Genomic DNA, 23,334 nt, shown 5'->3' on the forward strand with positions numbered 1-23,334 from the left:
TTTCCCCATTAGTTGATTGAGAATCTTATTTTTAATTAACATGCAGACCTCTTACCATTATTGTATAATAAATCTGTTTTACCCATTTTAGCAGAAGTTATGTATTTATAAAAATATTCAGGAAACTGAAAACTATTTTTATTTTTTTTGCTTTAAATTAATAACATGTGTCAGCTGATCCCAAGTGCTAAACAAATTAGTGGCTAGATGATTTTCAAAAAAGGTGATTAATAAAGCATTTCATGTTGTTTCCTACAGATTATAGATTTTGTTTAAAACTTTCTCCCATTTCATTTTTCAGTTGAAGCAAAGCCTTTGCAATAAGCAGACTTTCCAACTTTCATACTGCTTGGCTATTCTTTTGGCATTTTGCCTGCCTCTCTCTGGTACAGCCAGAAACCTGTGGAGGGGGGAAATCATGCTCCAGTGCACGAATCCAGCTGCCACGCTGATCTGAGATCTCCCAATACAAATTCTGCCAAAAGTCAGAAGAACAAATAAACTTAAGCATATTTTAGTGAAAACCACTGGCTTAGAACTTTTTGAAAAACTACTCAATTCATCTCAATTGGGGTCTTGAAGTTACAGTCCTCAAAACTTGACATCTACTGTGTTGAATGGTACGTCTGAGTGTCTCGGAAAAATAAATAGCTGAAATAACTTGAAGGGCACTGAAAGCAAAGAGAGTTATGAGTTAAGAGAATATCTGGAATGCTGTAGTCATGCCAACAAGGAACTTATTCTAATATCATTCATGTTTATTCTTGGAACAATATTGCAGAATGAATGATATTGGAACTTATTCCAGTATCATTCATTCTACTGACTGATGGTTTCCCCTGTTTTTTTTTTTTTTTTTTTTAAGTAGTTTTACTTTCTTAAAAGTACTATGAAGAGAGTTTACAAAAAGGCAAGAACCTTTTTTCTTTGTTTTAAATTAGTTCTGCTAACGATTATAGATCTATGCTTAGACACCAAGTGGCACTGCTCCTGCCTCACCATAGTTGGGCCCTGTAACATTATCAAAAAAGATAACTCTCTAGGGCCAGAAGTTACCAAAATGAAAAATTAAACATATCTGCTATTAGGGACTTCGAGTGCAAAAACCATAGACTGGTACAAAAATGAGCAAAGTGTAAATCATCCTGAGCCCTTGAAAAAGGACAAACATTTACCTGAATGTCCTACCATCCTAATTATGCAAGAAAAGTACATATACAGTATGAAAATATTTAGAAAATGATGATAGGTCACTATTTTGAAATAGGCAAGAAAAAAGATTACAGTCACGGGAGATTTACTTCTAGAAACAACCTCTTGCCCACAACCCTTAATACATCCAAAAGTGTTGCTCCAAATGGGAGTTGTTAATTGTAACCGAAGGGAACCCTTCAGTTACAATCAGCTGCAAGGATTAGATGGCCACAAGCACTAAGCAACTTTCTGTGATCATGCATTTAAAAGTAATCTATAGCTTGCTTACTCAAGTACATATATTAGTTAGTTTGATACCCCATTCTCTCCATTCATAATAAGAAGTAACTCTAAGTTATACAAACAGTATACTAGAGTGTTGAAGAGGAAATTACCTTTCTCTTTTTTTTCTCGTTTATTACTACTAACAGAGCTAACCTTTCACACCACTTGGTGATTTTTTTATAATCAAATTATTATTTATTATGATCGATTTCTCTCTCTCTCTCTCTCTCTCTCTCTCTCTCTCTCTCTCTCTCTCTCTCTGTGTGAAGTTAATCTCCTTTAAACTTTGATTTATTTCTCCCCTTTTTTTTCCTCAGCTAAACTTCGAGCACTTCTTTCTCATAATATGCAGCAACAGCAACTACAACAAGTACAGCAGTTTTTAACACCAACAACTACAACATCCTCCTCCTCTCTGCTCAGAGCTAAACCATGGGAAGAAAATGAAGACAAGCAAACATTACTCACATCAGTATCAGTTACTACTACAACTGTTACAACTACAGCAGTAGCAACATCGTCATCATCAGCACTAACTTCTGTCTCTGCTGCTTCAAGTTCATCACCTAGTGCTCCACCTCCAGCTCATCAAAATTCTGCTGCTCCTCGCTTAACTACTTTGGGAACATTAGATCTACGGGTAAAAATGAGCACTACATCAAATTTAACATTCACACCTAGTGTTCCTGAATCTAGTTCAGAGCCAACTGGTTCACCTTCCTCTCCAATGGACTTAAGCTCAACATCTGCCCCATTTGGTCTTCCTCCATATCATTCAAATCAACTTAGTCGAAGTAGTCAGCATGCAAATCAGAAAAGTGGCAGTTCTGTAAATAGTAACTCTAAGAGTAGAGGCCGCGGTCGAGGAAGAGGAAAGTGGCTTTCAAGTGGTGGAAGTCGTATTGATGCATTAGCTCTGAACCTTCAAGCAAGAAAACAGCAGCAAATTTTAGAAGAGCAGCGGCAACAGAAGCAGCAAAGTGAACATTCATTATATCATATGCTGCAGGATTACCCAGAAAAACAGTCAGAATTGAATGAACCGGAAGAAAGTCAAAGGTTGCAGGAAAAATCAACTGTTGATGAGGAATCCCGTTTAAAAAAGAAAAAGGTATGGTCTTATATTGCTGTAATTTAATTTTCTGTACATTTAATGCGGTATATTTTGAATAAGCTCCAGTAGACCACAAGTGATCATTATTTTTTTTAATTTAGCAAATAATATATATATACTTTAAAAAATAACATACAAGTGGTCCCTCCCATGTTTCGCGTTGGGTAATAATGTAGTTTCATTTTTTAAATAAAGTAGTTAAACTTCACTTTAAATGACATTTTTTTAAATATTTTAATGGACTTTGGAAACAATAGAGGAATCTGAATGTTCTACTTATAGAACAAATGAATAAGTAATCAGAACTAGGTATCAGTTGTTGCAGTTGACTGAACCAAGAATCTTTTGTCTTTGCATGACTAATAGTTTTGATCTCTGAATGGGAGACCTTGTTATGTCAAAATGTTTTCTGATTCCTATGCCATAGCTGTAAACTCTAGAATTTTTTCAGTAGTAGAATTTTTTTCAGCCTGGACTGTACTTGTTAACAGGAGAGATTGCTTCTACAGGGATGGGATACACTTAAATAGAAACGGTGCAAGAATTTTTGCTGATGCTGTCGAGGCAGTGTTAGGTGGGTCGGAAAACTGCTAGTTGGGGGGGATACAAGGACTAATAGATTAACAGTAGCCACTGGCAGAGGTGGAAGTGATTCTTGCACTGCTTCTATTGAAATGAGCAGAAGCCTGAAAAACAAGATGCAGGATATTTCAGAGACTGCTGGGAGTCATTGCGATACAAGAAAACACATGGGTTGTGTTAGGGTAGCTAAGAATAGAAACAGGTGCATGTATACCTGCGTGTACACCAATGCTAGGAGTTTGGTAAATCAATTTGATGAATTTGAGGTATTGCTCAAAACATCAAAGGCAGATATTGTTGGGATATCAGAGACATGGTGTCACACAGATATAAGTAATGCGGAACTGGAATTGGGGGAATACAATGTGTATAGAAAGGATAGACAGGACAGGAGGGGAGGAGGGGTTATGCTATTAATTAAGAAACACATAAAAGTCCAAGGAAGTGAAGCCAGTCGACATCGATGGACAGGGCAGTGTCGAGTCAGTTTGGTGTGACATAAGCATAGGGAAATCAAAATTGAGAGTAGGAGTGTGCTATAGGCCTAATGACTCTGATGAGTATAATAAGATATTGTACAGGGAAATAGTGGGCCAGTAAATCAGAGAGTCTTATAATGGAGGATTTTAATTTCCCAGATATTGACTAGAATTTGTGGGTTGGTCACTCGCACACTAGCAAGGCTTTTGTGGATTTATTGGATGATTGTTTTCTACATCAGCATTCGTGAGGCAACAAGAGGGAGCAATACTCTTGATCTGATTATCAGTAGTGATTCTTCATGCATTAAGAATCTGCAGATAAATGAACACTAGGTGGCAGTGACCACAGTGTGTTGAAGTGGGATTTACTCAAGGAGGTAACTACCATCAGAGGTAAAGGGAAGGGTTTTTGTTTTCGTAAAGGCGACGATGATGGTCTGAGACAGTATTTAAATTCTATACAGTGGGACCAACTGATGATGTTACCAACAGCTAACTCAAAATGGGAAGCATTCAAGGAACTAATCTTGGAGGATACCAGGCTTTACATACCAACTAAGAAATATTGTTCAAGGTTTAGGCCTAAATGGTTGTCAGATGAACTAATGAGACATGTGGCAGAGAAGAAAAATGCATGGGATACATACAAATTAATGGCTGACATGGAAGCCTATGATAGATATAAGTTGGTCTGTCTGTAACCCAGTCACAAAGGAGATTAGGCAGGCAAAGGCAGACTATGAAAAATCCTTGGCAAAGGATGCAAAGAAAAACAGAAAAGATTTCTTTACATATTTAAATTCAAGAAGGAAAGGGATGAATCAGATTGGTCCACTGGATATTGATGGTTCAACAGTTGAGGATCCTGCTCAGGTGGCTAACAATCTAAACGAGTATTTTGCATCTACATTCACGCATGAGGAGTTATTCAGGAAGGAGAATGATGTAGGTAAAGTAAACATTGGCAGTGAGCTGGATGATTTTGTAATAACTGAGAGGAAAGTGGAGGAGAGATTGTTGAGGATAAACATAAAAAAGGCACCTGGGGTGGATGGTATCTATCCAGTTATATTAAAGGAGGCAGCAAAGGAAGTAAGCAAATCCCTAGCCATAATTATGAGAGCTTCTTTGGACTCAGGGGAGGTACCCATAGACTGGAGATGTGCAAATGTAACCCCAATTCACAAAGGAGGATCAAAGGCTGACACAAGTAATTATAGACCTGTTAGTTTAACTTCTGTTCCAGGTAAATTAATGGAGGCACTGGTTAAAGAAGCACTGCAGGATCATCTAGACAAGAATTCAGTTATAGCTCAGACGCAGCATGGTTTTTTTAAGGGCAGGTCTTGCCTGACCAATTTGATTGGATACTATGATGTAGTCACAAAAGAACTGGATGCAGGGAATAACTTTGATATTATATATTTGGATCTTAGAAAGGCTTTTGATACTGTTGCACATGGAAGACTGCTGCACAAATTGGAGCAGTATGGCATTGGAGGCAAATTGCTGCTATGGATAAGGGGATGGTTGAGTGGCAGAAGACAGAGAGTGGTAATCAATGGACACTGCTCAACGTGGACTAAAGTTATTAGTGGAGTTCCTCAGGGTTCAGTGTTGGGTCCGTTGTTGTTTTCGGTGTTTATGAATGATATTGATGATGGGATATCAAGTTTAATGTCCAAGTTTGCTGATGATACAAAGGTTGGCAGGGTTGTTAAGGACACTACTGATGCTATGCTGCTGCAACAGGATCTGGAAAAGTTGAACAGATGGGCTGAGAGGTGGCAAATGAAGTTTAACATTGACAAATGTAAAGTACTACATATGGGAAACAGTAACCCCAGAGCAACGAATCAACTCTGCGGTACTACACTGACAGTGGTCGAGAATGAAAAGGACCTGGGGGTAATTGTGCAGGCAGATATGAAGTTGTCTGAGCAGTGCAGACGAGCTGCAGAGTAGCTCATGGTGTCTTGTCAATGATATACAGGAATTTTTCTAGCAGGGATAAGGAGGTGATTATTCCCTTGTATAAGGCAATGGTCAGGCCACACCTAGAGTACTGTATACAGGTCTGGAGGCCTCATTTCAAGAAGGATGTAGAGCTACTGGAACGAGTATAGAGAAGGGCAACAAGATTAGTGAATGGAACAAAGGGGTGCTCTTATGAAGAAAGGCTTAAATTTTGCAAATTACAGTGTCTGGAGACTAGGCACCAGCGAGGTGATCTGATAGAGGTGTATAAAGCCTTGAATGGTTTGAGCATGCTCAATGCCAATGGGATTCTTCATCTTGCTCAGAATAATCACGTCAGAGGGCATAAATTCAAATTGAGGAAGGACGGATGTCGGATAGATGTGCGGAAATTTGCCTTTGGCCAGCGGGTGGTTGGTTGGTGGAACAGACTTAGCATTAGCATTAGTAGAGGCATTTGATGCAAGAAAGCAAGCTTATGCAGCATCAGCCAAAAAAAAAAAAAAAAAAAACCCACTTCCACTTCACCCCTCTGTTCGTTCAAAATACCTGTCCAGCTGAGCCTTAAACTTATTTAGGCTATCAACCTCCACCACAAGGGATGGCAGTCTGTTCCACCAACCAACCACCTGCTGGCTAAAGGCAAATTTCCGCACGTCTATCCTACATCTGTCTTTCCTCAATTTGAATTTATGCCCTCTCAGGTGATTTTTCTGAGCTAGAGGAAGAATCCCATCAGCATTGAGCATGCTTAAACCATTCAAGGCTTTATACACCTCTATCAGATCACCTCGCTGGTGCCTAGTCTCCAGACACTGTAATTTGCAAAACTTAAGCCTTTCTTCGTAAGAGCACCCCTTTGTTCCATTCACTAATCTCGTTGCCCTTCTCTGTACTCGTTCCAGCAGCTCTACATCCTTCTTGAAATGAGGCCTCCAGACCTGTATACAGTACTCTAGGTGTGGCCTGACCATTGCCTTATACAATGGAATAATCACCTCCTTATCCCTGCTGGAAAAATTCCTGTATATCATTGACAATACTCCATGAGCTACTCTTGCAGCCCATCTGCACTGCTCAGAGAACTTCATATCTGCCTGCACAACCACCCCCAAGTCCCTTTCATTCTCTACCACTTTCAGTGTAGTAACACAGAGTTGATACGTTGCTCTGGGGTTGCTGTTTCCCATGTGTAGTACTTTACATTTGTCAATGTTAAACTTCATTTGCCACCTCTCAGCCCATCTGCTCAACCTTTCCAGATCCTGTTGCAGCAGCATAGTGTCAGTAGTGTCCTTGACAACCCTGCCAACCTTTGTATCATCTGCAAACTTGGACATTAAGCTTGATATACCATCATCAATATCATTTATAAATACAGAAAACAATAATGGACCCAACACTGAGCCCTGAGGGACTCCACTAATAACATTAGTCCACGATGAGCAGTGTCCATTGATTACCACTCTCTGTCTTCTCCCCCTCAACCACCCCTTTATCCATAGCAGCAATTTGCCTCCAATGTCACACTGCTCCAATTTGTGTAGCAGTCTTCCATGTGCAACAGTATCAAAAGCCTTTCTAAGATCCAAGTATATAATATCAAAGTTATTCCCTGCATCCAGTTCTTTTGTGACTGCATCATAGTATCCAATCAAGTTGGTCCAGGCAAAGACTTCCCCTTAACAAAACCATGCTGTGTCTGAGCTATAACTGAAGTCTTGTCTAAATGATCCTGCAGTGCTTCTTTAACCAGTGCCTCCATTAATTTTCCTGGAACAGAAGTTAAGCTCACAGGTCTGTAATTACTTGTATCAGCCTTTGATCCTCCTTTGTGAATTGGGGTCACATTTGCACATTTCCAGTCTATGGGTACCTCCCCTGAGTCCAAGGAAGCTCTCATAATTATGGCTAAGGGTTTGCTTACTTCCTTTGCTGCCTCCTTAATATAACTGGATAGACCCCATCCACCCCGGGTGCCTTTCTTGTGTTTATCTTCAACAGTTTCTCCTCCACTTTACTCCCAGTTATTTCAAGATTCTGTAGCTTACTGCTAGAGTTGAATACACCTCTGGGCATTCCCCTTGCTAAATAACTCCTCATGTGTGAATGTCGATGCAAAATATTCATTTAGTTTGTTAGCTACCTTAGCAGGATCATTAAACAGTTGACCCATCAATATCAAGTGGACCAATCTGATTCATCCCCTTCCTTCTAGAGTTTACATAAGTAAAGAACTCTTTGCTGTTTTTCCTTGCATCCCTTGCCAAGGATTTCTCGTAATCTGCCTTCGCCTGCCTAACCTCCTTTGTAACTTGGTTGCATATCAACTTGTATCTATCATAGCCTTCTGTGTCATGTGTTAATTTGTAAGTATCCCATGCATTTTTCTTCTCTGCCATATGCCTCATTAGTTCATCTGACATCCATTTTGGCCTAAACCTTGAACAATATTTCTTAGTTGGTATGTAAAGCCTAGTAGCTTCCAAGATAAGTTCTTTGAATGCTTCCCATTTTGAATTTGCTGTTGGTAACATCATCAGTTGGTCCCACTGTATAGAATTTAAATACTGTCTCAGTCCATCGTAGTCGCCTTTACGGAAGCAATAACCCTTCCCTTTACCCCTAATGGTAGTTACCTCTTTGAGTAAATCCCACTTCAGCACACTGTGATCACTGCCACCTAGTGGTTCATTTATCTGCAGATTCTTAATGCATGAAGAATCACTGCTGATAATCAAATCAAGAGTATTACTCCCTCTAGTTGCCTCCCGAACATGCTGATGTAGAAAACAATCATCCAATAAATCCACAAAAGCCCTGCTAGTGTGTGAGTAACCAGCCCCCAAATTCCAGTCTATATCTGGGAAATTAAAATCTCCCATTATAAGACTCTCTGATTTACTGGCCCACTCTATTTCCCTGTACAGTTCCTTATTATACTCATCAGAGTCATTAGGCCTATAGCACACTCCTACTCTCAATTTTGATCTCCCAATGCTTATGTCACACCAAACTGACTCAACACTGCACTGTCCAGCGATGTCGACTGGCTTCACTTCCTTGGTTTTTATGTGTTTCTTAACTAATAGCATAACCCCTCCCCCCTTCCTATCCTGTCTATCCTTTCTGTAGACGTTGTACTCCTCAAATTGCAGTTCTGCATCCCTTATATCTGTGTGACACCACGTCTCTGATATCCCAACAATATCTGCCTTTGATGTTTTGAGCAATACCTCAAATTCATCAAATTTATTTACTAAACTCCTAGCATTGGTGTACACGCAAGTATACCTGCACCTGTTTCTATTCTTAGCTACCCTAACACAACCCATGTGTTTACTTGTACCGCAATGGCTCCCAGCAGTCTCTGAAATACCATGCATCTTGTTTTTCAGGCTTCTGCTCATTCTAATAGAAGCAGTGCAAGAATCTCTTTCACCTCTGCCAGTGGCTACTGTCAATCTATTGGTCTTTGTCTCCCCCCAAGCTAGCAGTTTTCCGACCCGCCTAACACTGCCTCGATAGCATCAGCAAATATTCTTGCACCCTTTCTATTTAAGTGTATCCCATCCCTGTAGAAGCAATCTCTCCTGTTAACAAGTACAGTCCAGGCTGAAAAAAATTCTACCCCTTGAGCCTTGCACAATCTTTCCAGGGCCGAATTGATCGACAAGGCTCTCATCATATACTCCCTCCTATCATGTCTGGGCAGAATTGCAGACACTTTCAAATTCAACCCTAATTCTCGGCTTTTGTTCAACAGTGACCTGTACTTGTTAAGTAATTCTGCCGGTCTCCTGCTCTTAATATTATTAGTGCCAACGTGTACAACTATATCACCTTTTGTGCCCTTAAAAGATGATATTCGCTCTACAACGTCATCAACCTTTGCCCCTGGCAGACATACCCTGGTCCTGTTCCACCTATCTTTTTTACAAAGCATGTTCCCCGTTTCCCTGACAATAGAGTCACCAACAACTACTAGTTCCTTCGGGACCAGCGCATTCTGCCTTGGGGGTTGTCTCTGTGTCACGCGATGCCCAAGTGCAAGCTCTGGCGTTGATGTGGGCAGCTGAGAGCTTGATGTGCCCCTCAATTTAGTTTCTTCAAGGGCATCCACCCTGTCCTTCAAGCTCTCATATAGGCCCTCAAGAACGCAGAGTTGTTGCCTGATATCGATACACTCCTTGCATCGCGCACACACAAAGACATCCCCCTTGGCAGTATCATGTCCCGTACCCGATTGCTCTGCAAACATCAAGCAAACAGTGCATCTTATAAGGCTGTGAGTCAGAGGACAACTGCCCCCCCTCAGTTCTGCTCTGAGCCACAGCGCTTCCATTAGCTTGAGCGATTAGCATTAGCAAGTGACTTCCATTAGCATTAGCAAGTGACTTCCATCACTTGTTGTGGAAGTTGATAGTCTAAACAAATTTAAAGCTCAACTGGACAGGTATTTCGAACGAACGGAGGGGTGTGAAATGGGAGTGGTGTGTTTTTTTTTTTTTTGGCTGATGCTGAATAAGCTTGCTTTCTTGCATCATATGCCTCTACTAATGCTAATGCTAACTCCAGATTTATGTGAAGAATACATATTTTTTACTTGATTTGACCTCGATGTTTGCAAAAAGACAATCATAATTATAGTTGGCGATTTTGTCACCAAATATATTATGACCGTCTTTTTGCAAAAACTCAGTTTTTCTCCATCTTTTTCTTTTCACAAAAAAAAAAATAATCATAATACACCTGGTCGTCGACTTACGACCTATGCGACTTACGACCACAAAAAAAAATAATAATAATAAATTAATTAATCGATGACGGGAGGCCTGAAGACAGCACCAGGCACATACACCCGGTCACTCTCTCTCACATACACCCAGTCACTTTCAAGTATCTGTTGCGTGTGGTGTATTAATTTAAATTCTACTGAAATACGCATAAAATGTTTAGTAAAAGGAAAATGACTTCATCTACATATACGCCAGCTAAAAAGTCAAGGAAAACTATTGATTTAGAGTGTAAAATGAAAATTATCCAGCAGTATGAAGGCGGAAAGAAAGTGAATACGATAGCATGTGACTTGAAGTTATCACGTTCCACGGTATTGACGATACTTAAGGACAAAGAAAGAATTCGGGAAGCTGTGAAAGGTTCTGCACTTATTAAGTCTACAATTTTAACCAAACAACGACAGGAACCCATCCATGAAATGGAGAAATTGTTGTTCATGTGGATGGAAGATTTAATACAAAAAAATACACCCATGAGCCTTCACACAGTGCAAGCAAAGGCTAGAAGTTTGTTTCAGTTTAAAATCACGCGCCGGAGACGATTACACAGAAGATTTTCAGGCTAGTACTGGGTGGTTTAAGCGTTTTTAAAAAAAGATTTTCTTTGCATAATGTCTCTATAAATAAACATTTCCTACCTCAACCCAAGAACATGGCCCTGACGATGCACAACCCAGCACAAGCAAAGATTGAAAATTGATTTTGTAAATTTCATTTGTATTAATTTTTACATTAATTTTAGTTTGTATTTTTGTGTTTACAGTACATTATGTACAATATAATTATAGATTGTAGTTTTGTTTTTTTATAAACAGTATGAATAATAAACCAATTAAAATGTAGAGAACGTTTGAATTTAACCTCATAGAGAGAGAGAGAGAGATAGCCTAGGCGTAGAAACGAAGGTATATTCAGTATCGCTAAGTAAAAGATAAAAACATTACTGTATTTAAAATGAAAAATAAAAGATTATAAAAATAAATCATAAAGATGATAAAAAGATTAGAAAGGTTAAAAAATACTGTTAATAAATATATGGCCGACATACGACCAGATCGACTTACGACCTGTCAGTCAGAACGGAAGTCGGTCGTAAGTCGACGACCAACTGTAATAATAGATAAATAATATTGTCTAATAATACAGGCACGTTTTAATTGGATTTTTTTTTTTTTTTTGCAAATTTCTGCTTATTTTCATTAATGAATTGACCTTCAGCTGTGCTGCAGTAATATATGTTGCAAAAAAGAAGTAAACAATAACAGAATTCTCTCTGTTATGTGCCATCATTTCTTAGTGCTTGTGTAATGTGAAGCTAATTAAAAATGCCTTTAATTGATATGCCAGAGAAATTCAACGTATAATTTCAGAAAACAAATACATTTTTTTTTTTATTTATTTATTTTAATTTCATGTGGCAAGAAACCTGATTTAATCAGACATGCAAACAAATATATATAATAGCATGAACTGCATAGAAAGAAATGAAAAAGTTGATGTTGCATTTCACAGCGACAATGAAGTCATATTAATATTAGCAATGGTGCAGCATAAGCCATTGCTAATACTAATGCTTATGCTGCACCAGCCAAAAAAAAAAAAACTAATAATAAAATAACAGAGAATAAATTAAATAAAATAATAAGAAAATTTAAAAAATAATAATAATTAATAAAAGAAAAGGAAATAGACAACTTGTAATTTCCCTCCTCCCACAAGTAATTATCCAGCTCACCTTTAAATTTCCCCAAACTGTCAGCCTCTACCACCCATATAGGTAACTTATTCCAGTAATTTATAACTCGCTGGTTAAAATAAAACTTTCTGCAATCCAGTCTAAAACATCTCCCCCTCCTTAACTTGAAATTAGGACCCCCCTTGCTCTAGAATCATTTCTAACAGTGAAAATTTTGTCCTCATTCATTTTGCTTATGCCTCTCAGAGTCTTAAACACCTCGATCAAGTCTCCTCTAAGGTGCCTAGTTTCCGAGCTCTGACCCACATATTCGGAGTCTTCCTCCTATTGGTTCAGTACTGTCAGCCCTATTATGTCATCTGGTTCATGGGTGATATTATATGAGGTCTAGAATTTTCTTTTCTCTAGTACTTTCCCTAACATGTTGACACAAATAACAATCATTAGTTGAATTAAAAATTTAGTGTCCCATGTCGAGTTTCCTTCCTGTTTTCTCCAATGAATTAGAATCAAATTAAAATCACCCATAATAAGACAGTGATGCTTACTTGTCCATTCTATTTGCATGTAGAGTCTCTTATCATAACCTTCACAATCACCTAGCCTACAGATTACTCCGACTATCTTACACCGTACAGATTAGCATTAGTAGTTTACATAAGTAAAGAACTCTTTGCTGTTTTTCTTTGCATCCTTTGCCAAAGATTTCTTGTAATCTGCCTAACCTCCTTTGTGACTTGATTACAGACTAGTTTATATCTGCCATAGGCTTCTGTGTCACCTGATATTTTATATGCATCTCATACATTTTTCTTCTCTGCCACGAGCCTCGTTAATTTATCTGACATCCATGGCCTAAACCTTGAACAGTATTTCTTAGTTGGAATGAAAAGCCTAGTAGTCTCCAAAATAGTCCCTGAAGACTTCCCATTTAGAATTCAACATTGGTAACATCATCAGTTGATCCCACTGTACAGAATTTAAAAACAGTCTGAGACCTCTGCAGTCACTTTTACGAAAGCAAAAGCCCTTCCCTTTAGCCTTGATGGTAGTTACATCTTTAAGTAATTCCCAAATTAGTACATTGTGATCACTGTCACCCAGTGGTTCTTTTATCTGCAAATTCTAAATGCATGAATAATCACTGCTGATAATCAGATCAAGAGTATTACTCCCTCTAGTTGCCTCTCGAACATGTTGCAGTAGAAAACAGTCATCCTATAAATCCACAAAAGTCTTGCTAGTGTGCGAATGACCAACCCACAAGGTCCAGTCAATATCTGGAAAGTTAAAATCAACCATTATAGACAATCTCATTTACTAGCCTACTCTATTTCTCTGCACAATTACTTATTAAACTCATCAGATTCATTGGGCTTATAACACACATCTACTCTCATTTTTCCTTTCCCAGTACTTATTTCACACCAAACAAACTCGACACTGCATTGTCTACCAACATCAATTGGATGCACTTCCTTAGATTTTATGCGTTTCTTATCTAACAGCGTAACCCCTCCTCCCTTCCTGTTCTGTCTATCCTTCCTGTACACATTGTACTCCCAAAATTCCAATTCTGCACTGCTTATATGTGTGTGACACCACATCTCTGATATCTCAACAATATCTGCCTTTGATGTCTTGACTAGCACTTCAAGCTCATCAAATTTATTAACTATACTCCTAGCATAGTTAATGTAACTTCAAGTATACATGCTCCTGTTCCTACTCTTGGTTACCTAACACAGCCCAGGTATTTACTTGTTCCACTATGACTCCCAACAATCCTGGAAATCTCCATTACCTTGCTTTCCTTCCTGCTGCTCATTCTAATAGAAGCAGTGTAAGAATCACTTTTGCCTCTGCTTGCAGCCACTGTTAACCTTTTATTCTGTGTATCTCCCCCCCCCCCCAAGCTAGCAGTTTTCCGACCCACCTAACACTGCCTCGATAGCATCAGCAAATATTCTTGCACCCTTTCTATTTAAGTGAACCCCAACCCTGTAGAAGCAGTCTCTCCTGTCGGCAAGCACAGATCAGGCTGAAAAAAATTCTAGCCCTTGAGCCTTGCACAATCTCTCCACTGCTGAATTGATTGATAAGGCTCTCATCATATACTCCCTCCTGTCATGTCTGGGCAGAATTACAGACATTTCACATTCAACCCTAACTCGCAACTTTTTTTCAACATTGACCTGTACTTGTTGAGTAATTCTGCAGATCTCTTACTCTTAATGTCATTAGTTCCAACGTGTACAAGAACATCACCTTTTGTGCCTTTAAAAGATGATATCTGCTCTACAACATCATCAACTTTTGCCCGTGGCAGACATACCCTGGTCCTGTTCCACCTATGCTTGCATAATATATTCCCCATCTCCCTGACAGTAGAGTCACCAACAATAACTAGTTCCTTTTGGACCAGCACATTCTGTCTTGGAGATTGCCTCTGTTTTGCCTGATGCACAGGAGTGAGCTCGGTTGTTGAGCTGGGCAGCTGAGAGCTTGATGGACCCCTCATATTAATTTCTTTGAGGGCATTTACCCTACACCTCAAGCTCTCATAGATGCCTATCAGAACACTGAGTTGGTGTCTAATTTCTTGACACTCTAGACACCTAGCACACTGTTTTAGAAAGGTCACCAAACATTTCACATTTCGCACAGGTTTTGAGATTGTGATGCATTGGAGAATTGCCCCCTTCGTTTCTCCCCCGAGTCACCACACTCTCACTACTCTGTGATCTTTGCTTCGCAGCTCTAGTCTGGGTTATGATTTCTGTTTAAATACAATTTAATTAACAATAAATTTTAATAAGATTAATATTATTTTTGATTAATTGATAATACTATACTAGCATGCAAAATGTCTGAATCCGGGAAAGTTTTCATTGCACTCAGGCTCCTTTTCATAACAAGCATGACACCACCACCTTCTATCTTCTCTATCCTTCCTAAATACGTTATAAATACCGTACTGAAACTCATCATCCCCTATCATCCCTTATCCGATAAGTAAATCGGAATGTCTTATAATGGAGGATTTTAACTTCCCAGATATTGACTGGAACTTGTGGGTTCGTCACTCACACACTAGTCAGACTTTTGTGGATTTATTGGATGATTGTTTTCTGCAGCAGCATGTTCGAGAGGCAACCAGAGAAAGTAATACTCTTGATCTGGTTATCAGCAGTGATCATTCGTGTATTAAGAATTTGCAGATAAAGGAACCACTAGGTGGCAGTGATCACAGTGTACTGATGTGGGATTTACTTAAAGATTTAATTACCATCAGGGGTAAAGGAAAGGGTTTTTGCTTCCGTAAAGGTGAGTACAGTGGGATAAACTGACGATGTTACCAACAGTAAATTCTAAGTGGGAAGCATTCAAGGAATTAATCATGGAAACTACTAAAGGTTTCATACCTATTAAGAAATATTGTTCAAGGTTTACGCCTAAATGGTTATCTAATGAACTAATGAGACTCTAAACAGAGAAGAAAATGCATGGGATGCATATAAATTATCAAGCGACTCAGAAGCCTGTGGCAGATATAAGCTAGTCTGTAATCAGGTCACAAAAGAGGTTAAGCAGGCGAAGGCAGATTACGAGAAATCCTTGGCAAAAGATGCTAAGAAAAACAGCAAGGATTTCTTTACTTATATAAACTCTAAAAGCAAGGGGATGAATCTGATTGGTCCGCTTGACATCGATGGTTCAACGGTTCATGATCCTGTTCAGATAGCAAACAAACTGAATGAGTATTTTGCATCTACATTCACACATGAGGAATTATTAAGGTTTGAAGATGGCAGAAGGTTATCAAATTGTAGCAGGATACTTAATGATTTTGTAATAACTGAAGGCAAAGTGGAGGAGAAATTGTTGAAGTTAAACATAAGAAAAGCACCTGGGGTGGATGGGATCTATCCAGTTATATTAAAGGAGACGGCAAAGCAACTAAGCAAACCCTTAGCCATAATTATGAGAGCATCCTTGGACTCGAGAGTTTCCCACGGACTGGAGATGTGCAAATGTATCCCCAATTCACAAAGGGGGGGGGGATCAAAGGGTGACACGAGTAATTACAGACCAGTTAGTTTAACTTCTGTTCCGGGTAAAATAATGGAGTCACTGGTTAAAGATTCATTGCAGGATCATCTAGACAAGACTGCAGCAATAATTCAGACACAGCATAGGTTTGTCTGACAAATTTGATAGGATATTATCATGTGATTACAAAGGAACTGGATGCAAAAAATAATTTTGATATCATATATTTGGATTTCAGGAAAGCTTTTGACACTGTTGCGCATGGAAGACTATTGTACAAATTGGAGCAGAATGGTATTAAGGGTAAGTTGCTACAATGGATAAAAGGATGGTTAAGTGGGAGAAGACAGAAGGTGGTAATCAATGGGTGCTGCTCTTCGTGGACTAATGTTATTAGTGGAGTCCCACAGGGTTCGGTGTTGGCTCCACTGTTGTTTTGTATATTTCTCAATGATATTGATGAAGGTATATCAGGCTTAGTGTCGAAGTTTGCAGATGATACAAAGGTTGGCAGAGTTGTTAATGACAGTAATGGCAGTGTGCTACTGCAACAGGATCTAGATAAATTGGGCAGATGGGCTAAGAATTGGCAACTGAAGTTTAACCTTGACAAATGCAAAGTACTGCATATAGGTAGAAGTAACCCCAGAGAAACGTACCAACTGTGTGGTACTACACTTAAGGTGGTAGAAAATGAAAAAGACTTGGGAGTAATTGTGCAGTCAGATATGAAGTTTTCTGAGCAATGCAGACAGGCTGCCAGGGCAGGTCATGGGGTTTTGTTAATGATATATAAGAATTTTGCTAGCAGGGAGAAGGAAGTGATTGTCCCTCTGTATAAGGCAATGGTCAGGCCACGCCTTGAGTACTGTGTACAGGTCTGGAGGCCTCATTTTAAGAAGGATGTAGATTTACTTGAGCGTGTACAGAGAAGGGCAACAAGATTTGTGAGGGGAATGAAGGGATCCTCTTATCAAGAGAGGCTTAAGTTCTGCAAATTGCAGTGGCTGGAGACTGGGCACCTGCGGTGATCTGATTGAGGTGTATAAGGCCTTGAATGGTTTGAGCACGCTGAATTCTGATGGGATCCTTCAAATTCAAATTAAGAAAGTACAGATGTAGAATAGATGTGTGGAAATTTGCCTTTAGCCAGCGGGTGTTTAATTGCTGGAACAAACTTCCATCTGTCGTTGTTGAAGTTGATAGGTTGAATAAATTTAAGGAGGAACTGGACAGGCATTTGGAGGGAATGGTGTGATTTTTTTTTTTTTTTGGCTGATGCTGCATAAGCTCATACACTTGCTTTCTTGCATCACATGCCACTACTACTACTATCTCCGGATGGCACCATGTTTCCATAAGCCGTATTATGTCAGCATTACTTCAAATTCACGCATTTTATTGTCGAGACTTCTGACATTACTGTGTGAGCAGTAATGTCAGAAGGCTTAATGTTCTTAATGTAAAGTTAAGACTTAGTGTTCTCATATAGTTAACTACCCTTGCACACCCCTTAAAGTTGTTTGAGCTCGCTTCCCTGGCATTATCTGCCTGCTCATTTGAAACATATCTGCCCCAGAACATGTTTGTTACCGCAACAGAACATATCTGTTGCGGTAACAAGCATGAACTCTTGTGGTATGTGCAAGTGTTTCTTTGACCAATATTATCAGAAAAACACACATCTATATTACCTTCCCCCCCCCCCCCCAAACCCTTAAGGTATCCTCAATAATACAGGCAAAAACTCTTGCACCATCTTTGTTTAACTGTATCCCATCTCTACAAAACAGATTCCTTTCACCTACAAGTGCAGGCCAAGCTGATAGAAATTTCCCTCAAAAGCCTTGCTGGGTCCTTCAAGTTTTGAATTAATCCACAAGGTTTTTCAGCATATAATCCTTCCTATCCTGCCTGGGCAGAATTGCAGATATATTGACATTTTGCCCTAACTCATGGCATTTCTTCTGAATGGTCCTATATTTATCTAACAAATCATCAGATCGTTTATGCTTAATGTCATTACTACCCACATGAATAATAATATTCTCTTTACTTCCCTTAAATCTGACAGTCTGTTGGTGACATCATTAGTAGTTGCTCCCAGCAGACATAACCTGGTTCTAGTCCACCTATCCTTATTACAAGAAATATTTTCTTTTCCCTGACAATGGAGTCTCCTAATAAAACTAAGTCCTTTTGAAACAGAGTAGTTTGCACCAAAACAGAATAACTTGGTTATTCTGTTTTGGGGCCCAAATCAGGTGTGCATCCCTTGGTAGGTTACTAGAGTCTTGAGTCCCTAACAAGCTCCCAGTTACATTATTCTCGTGGTCAGGCAGCTGTTTTTTCAGTGACTCAAATTGCTCTAGCAATGCACCAAATTTTAACTTATGGTTGGTGCGCTCCTTATAACGGTGGCAAAGAAAAGAATCTCCAAGTGAGCTAGGGTTATCCACTAGGTTGACATTGAAATACATGCCACAGGTTCTATAAAGGATAAAATTCGTGACTCACCCAGAAATCGCCATCAGCTATTTACTAATTTACTAATTATTAATAAAAGAAACTTTCAAAAAATTATATTTATAATATTAAAAAAAATCAAACAAAAAAAAAACTTATCAAAATAAACTTTAAAATATACTAAATAACCATTCCATCAACATATAAACAGATGATAAAACAGAAGAAACTGACGCAATATGCAGAAGTTAACACGTGTGATATTAGCCATATCTTCTACCTGTTGGGGGGGGGCAGTCCTTTATAATAGACCTTTATAATATTCATAACCACAATCCTGAAGTCATTCTTTTGTCTTAGCCTGCCTCACACCTGAAAATTTCCAGTTAGTCCTACATAATAAGCAACTAATATCACTTAAGAATTACTGAAAAAAACGGTTCATAAACAACTTACATAGTGAGGAGAAACAAAACATCTCATTAACGACAATCAGTAGTATGGTTACGGCCAAAACAGTTGTGCCCTCGATATGATGATTAAAGCTGAGGCAAACATACGTAACACTTTTGTCGGAAAAGATAGTGGTATGGCCGTTCCTCAACTTACGTAAGTCAAGACTTTCCCTAAATACTTATGCAGCACTCACAAATTTGATCGAAGCAAAAAATAAATGTTCAACATGCGAATAGAATTATTTATTAATTTTTTTTATCTGATGTACAGGAAAAATTACAAAAAGAGAGAGCAGGCATAACGTCAGCAAGTTTTACCTTTCGAGCATCATAGCCAGAATTAACTCTCCAGCTGATAAGCACGCCGCTGCAGCAGTTGATGGCTGTGAAGACTTAGAAGGGGTTTTTTCCCAACACGACACAATTTCTCTGCAACTGTAGAATCGGCACTTCACCGCATAGTTTAATGTTTTGGAGACCAGCACGATGCTTGACCCACCCATTGCTTGCCACGAACTTGGCTTGGGGTTCACCGTACTTATCCTTAATATCTTTATAAGTACTTCTTGCTTTTGCTTAAATGGCCATTGGACTCAAGGGCACTTGCTTCTGAATCTGATTTTCCATCCATATTATTAATAGCTTTTCCATCTGCAATATAGTAACGCTGTTTTGTGATCACAAAATGCTGTTTTTTGATCATTGTTGATCATAAATGCATTGATCCTTTAACATGTTCTTTTATACATGCACTGTCCCTTAAAATAGCATTCACTGTTGAAGCAGCAAGATCTAATTCCATGCAACAGATGACAAAATTTTTCCTGCTTCGTACTTCTTAATTAACCATCTTCATTTCTAAATCAATTTTGTTTTGTTTCCTAGCACTGCCAGCACTTACCATTTCCGTTGGTTCCTTTCCCTTCACCATTGTAATAAGTAAATAGGAATGATGAGAAGATTCTGAAAATTTATTTATGTTTTTATATGATTGAAGATTTCAGTGAAGGGGAACTCATTTCACCATAATACCGTAATGTAAAAACCCACAGAATTCCAGTTATCGATATTATTGCAAATGCAATAAAATCGAGTTTATTACCTGTTTGTGATGTTTATAATAGATTGCGCTAGCAGAAAAACCCAATAAATTGGAAAGTGCAAATTGTTTTTATTTTTTTATGGTAGTGACCTCCAGAAATGTGTTTTAGAAAAATATCACACAGGCATTCAAAATTGATTCTTATAACTACCATCTATATAACTGCAATCGGTACCATTTCCGTAAAACTCCCAAACACTGTTGATACAGTGATGTTTGTTGATCACCTTAACATTTCATGAAAATACATGCAAACTGTGAGGGGACAGAACAGTAAGAAGATCAATTACTATAACAAGAATAACACCGAAAGCCAATGGCTTGGGTCATTGGCTTTCGGTGTTATTCTCAGAAATCAACAAACATTAATTTTTACAGAAATAGTCTGTAATCAAGTCACAAAGGATGTTAAGGCAAGCAAAATCAGATTACCAGAAATCTTTGACAGATGATGCAAAGAAAAACAGTACAGACTTTACTAATTTTACGTAAGGAAGAAAGGGGGATGAATGAGATTGCTCCAATTGACATCAATGGTTCGATTGTTGATGCACCTAGGTAGCTGACACACTTGCGGTAGCTGACACACTGAATGAGTATTTTGCTTCTACATTCACACGTGATAAGTAATTCAGGGAGGTGAATGCTAGAAGTTCCAGGAAGCTAAATGATTTTGTAAATCTGAGTGTTAAGTGGAGGAGAAATTGTTGAAATGAACATAAGAAAGGCTCCCGGGCGGATGGGATCTATCCAGTTATATTAAAGGAAGCAGCAAAGCTAGTTAGCAAACCCTTAGCCATAATTATGAAAACTTTCTTGGACTCAAGGGAGGCCCCCATGGACTGGAGATGTGCAAATGTCCCCAATTCACAAAGGGGATCAAAGGTTAACAAGAGTAATTACAGACCTGTTAGTTTAACTTCTGTTCCAGAGAAACAAGACTGCAGTTATAGTTCAGACACAGCATGGGTCTGTTAAGGGAAGTCTTGTCTGACTAATTTGATTGGATACCATGATGTGGTCACAAAGGAACTGAATGCAAAAAATAATTTTGATATCATATACTTGGATTTTAGGAAATCTTTTGATTCTTTGTCTACTGAACAAATTGGAGCAGTATGACATTAAGGGCAAGTTGTTACAATGGATAAAAGGATGGTTGAGTGGGACAAGACAGAGAGTAGTAATCAATGGACAGTGCTCTTTGTGGACTAATGTTATTAGTGGAGTCCACCAGGGTTCGGTGTTGGGCCCATTGTTGTTTTCTTTATTTTTCAATGATATTGATGAAGGTATATTAGGATTAATGTCTAGGTGTGCAAACGATATGAAGGTTGGCAGGTTTGTTAATGACAGTATGCTACTGCAACAGGATCTGGAAAAGTTGAGCAAATGGGCTAAGAGGTGGCAACTGAATTTAACATTGACAAATGTAAAATACTACATATGGGTTTGCAGAATAACATATTAACTGTGTGTTACTACACTCAGGTTAGTTAGTTTTTAGGAGCATTAGCAACTAAGGCCATATTGCTCCGGGATATGCGGTGGTCATTCCCTGACCTTTCCGCATCCTCCGTATTTGGCGGTGACGGGCTCAAACCCCAGTTTAATCAAGAAGCGTGTGCTCCTTCCCACCTGGCTATGGAGGCGCCCTACACTCAGGGTAGTGGAGAATGAAAAGGACCTGGGGTGATTGTGCAGTCAGATATGAAGTTTTCTGAGCAGTGCAGACAATCTGCAAGAGTAGCTCATGGTGTCTTGTCAGTGATATACAGGAATTTTGCTAGCAGGGGTAAGGAGGTGATTGTCCCCTTGTATAAGGCAATGGTCACGCCACACCTTGAGCACTGTATAAAGGTCTGGAGGCCTCATTTTAGGAAAGATGTAGAGCAGCTGGAATGAGTACAGGAAGGGCAATGAGATTGGTGAGTGGAACAAAGGGTTGCTGTTATGAAGAAAGGCTTAAGTTTTGCAAATTGCAGCTTCTGGAGACTAGGCACCTGCAAGGTGATCTAATTGATGTGTTTAAGGCCTTGAATGGTTTGAGTAAGCTTAATGCTGATGGGATTCTTCTCTTGCTCAGATTAATCACCTGAGGTGACATAAATTAAAATTGAGGAAAGACAATTGTAGAATAGATGTACGGAAATTTGCCTTTAGCCCTCGAGTGGTTGATAGTTGGAATAAACTTCCATCTGTTGTAGTGGAGGTCAACAACTTAAATAAGTTCAAGGTAGAACTAGACAAACGTTTGGAGTGAATGGATGGGTGAAATGGGAAGGGGTTTTGTTTTTTTGGCTGATACTATATTAGCTTGCTTTCTTGCATCATAGGCCTTTACTAATGCTAAAATGGATGCATGTTGTAACCTTCACAAATATTCCAGAACTATAACCTAAAGGCCAACCAATACTAATATACACCAGCATATGCTTCTTAGGAATCACATCAGACTAAACCTTATAGAGCATATTAAAAAGCTAAAAACATCATGTTGGCAAAGATGTATGCCATTACACCATATGTATGCTGAAGTACAGGAGCCACCTCTCTTTATCAGAAGACAAGTTATATTATGCTGTACATAAAAAATAGGGTCTGTGCCTGAATGTCCAAACTGGCAGGTGCTTTTCACTCCTCAGTATGGCATCTTATTAAAAGTGAGAGTGACTTTTGATAACATTGCAAATACCCCTCCACTCATATCATCTCTTTTTACTTACCTCATGGGGTAACCTTCAATAATGGAAAAAATGTGCACTGCATGAAAAATTTCTTTCAGCTGTACCATTCTTTAGTAGATTCCCCAACTACATTGTCGTACATTACAGGTGGGCCAATGGCACTCATGTTAGAATAGTCGCAGATTTCTCAAACGCTAGCTTATCAGTTGCCATGAGTTCATTATATTTTCTGTAGAACTAACAATAATTCAGGGTTCTGGGTGACAAACAAATTTGAGGTCAGGCCATCCCATTGAATCATGATGTACTCTTAGAAAAGTGGTTGAAATTAAATTTTATGTTGACATTTTCTTTCTCTTAAAGAGGCTTTCATTTAAAGTAGTTCTTTACTTGAAATCATGATGAGCTAGAACATAGAGAAGAAATTTACCCTTTTTTATTT

The 23,334-nt window shown here is 38.8% G+C and overlaps 1 protein-coding gene across 1 annotated transcript in view; it reads left to right on the forward strand.

Moving 5' to 3' along the window:
• The window catches only part of kis (chromodomain helicase DNA binding protein kismet), a 1,089,809-nt gene that overhangs the window by 933,133 nt on the left and 133,342 nt on the right, over positions 1-23,334 (forward strand). Inside the window, 1 exon segment of the mRNA XM_090383876.1 lies at positions 1,797-2,590. Coding sequence (XP_090240002.1) covers positions 1,797-2,590 — 794 coding nt within the window.

This window comes from Mastigoproctus giganteus, chromosome 10 (assembly GCF_048544385.1).
Source record: "Mastigoproctus giganteus isolate SK-2022 chromosome 10, ASM4854438v1, whole genome shotgun sequence".
NCBI lineage: Eukaryota > Metazoa > Arthropoda > Arachnida > Uropygi > Thelyphonidae > Mastigoproctus > Mastigoproctus giganteus.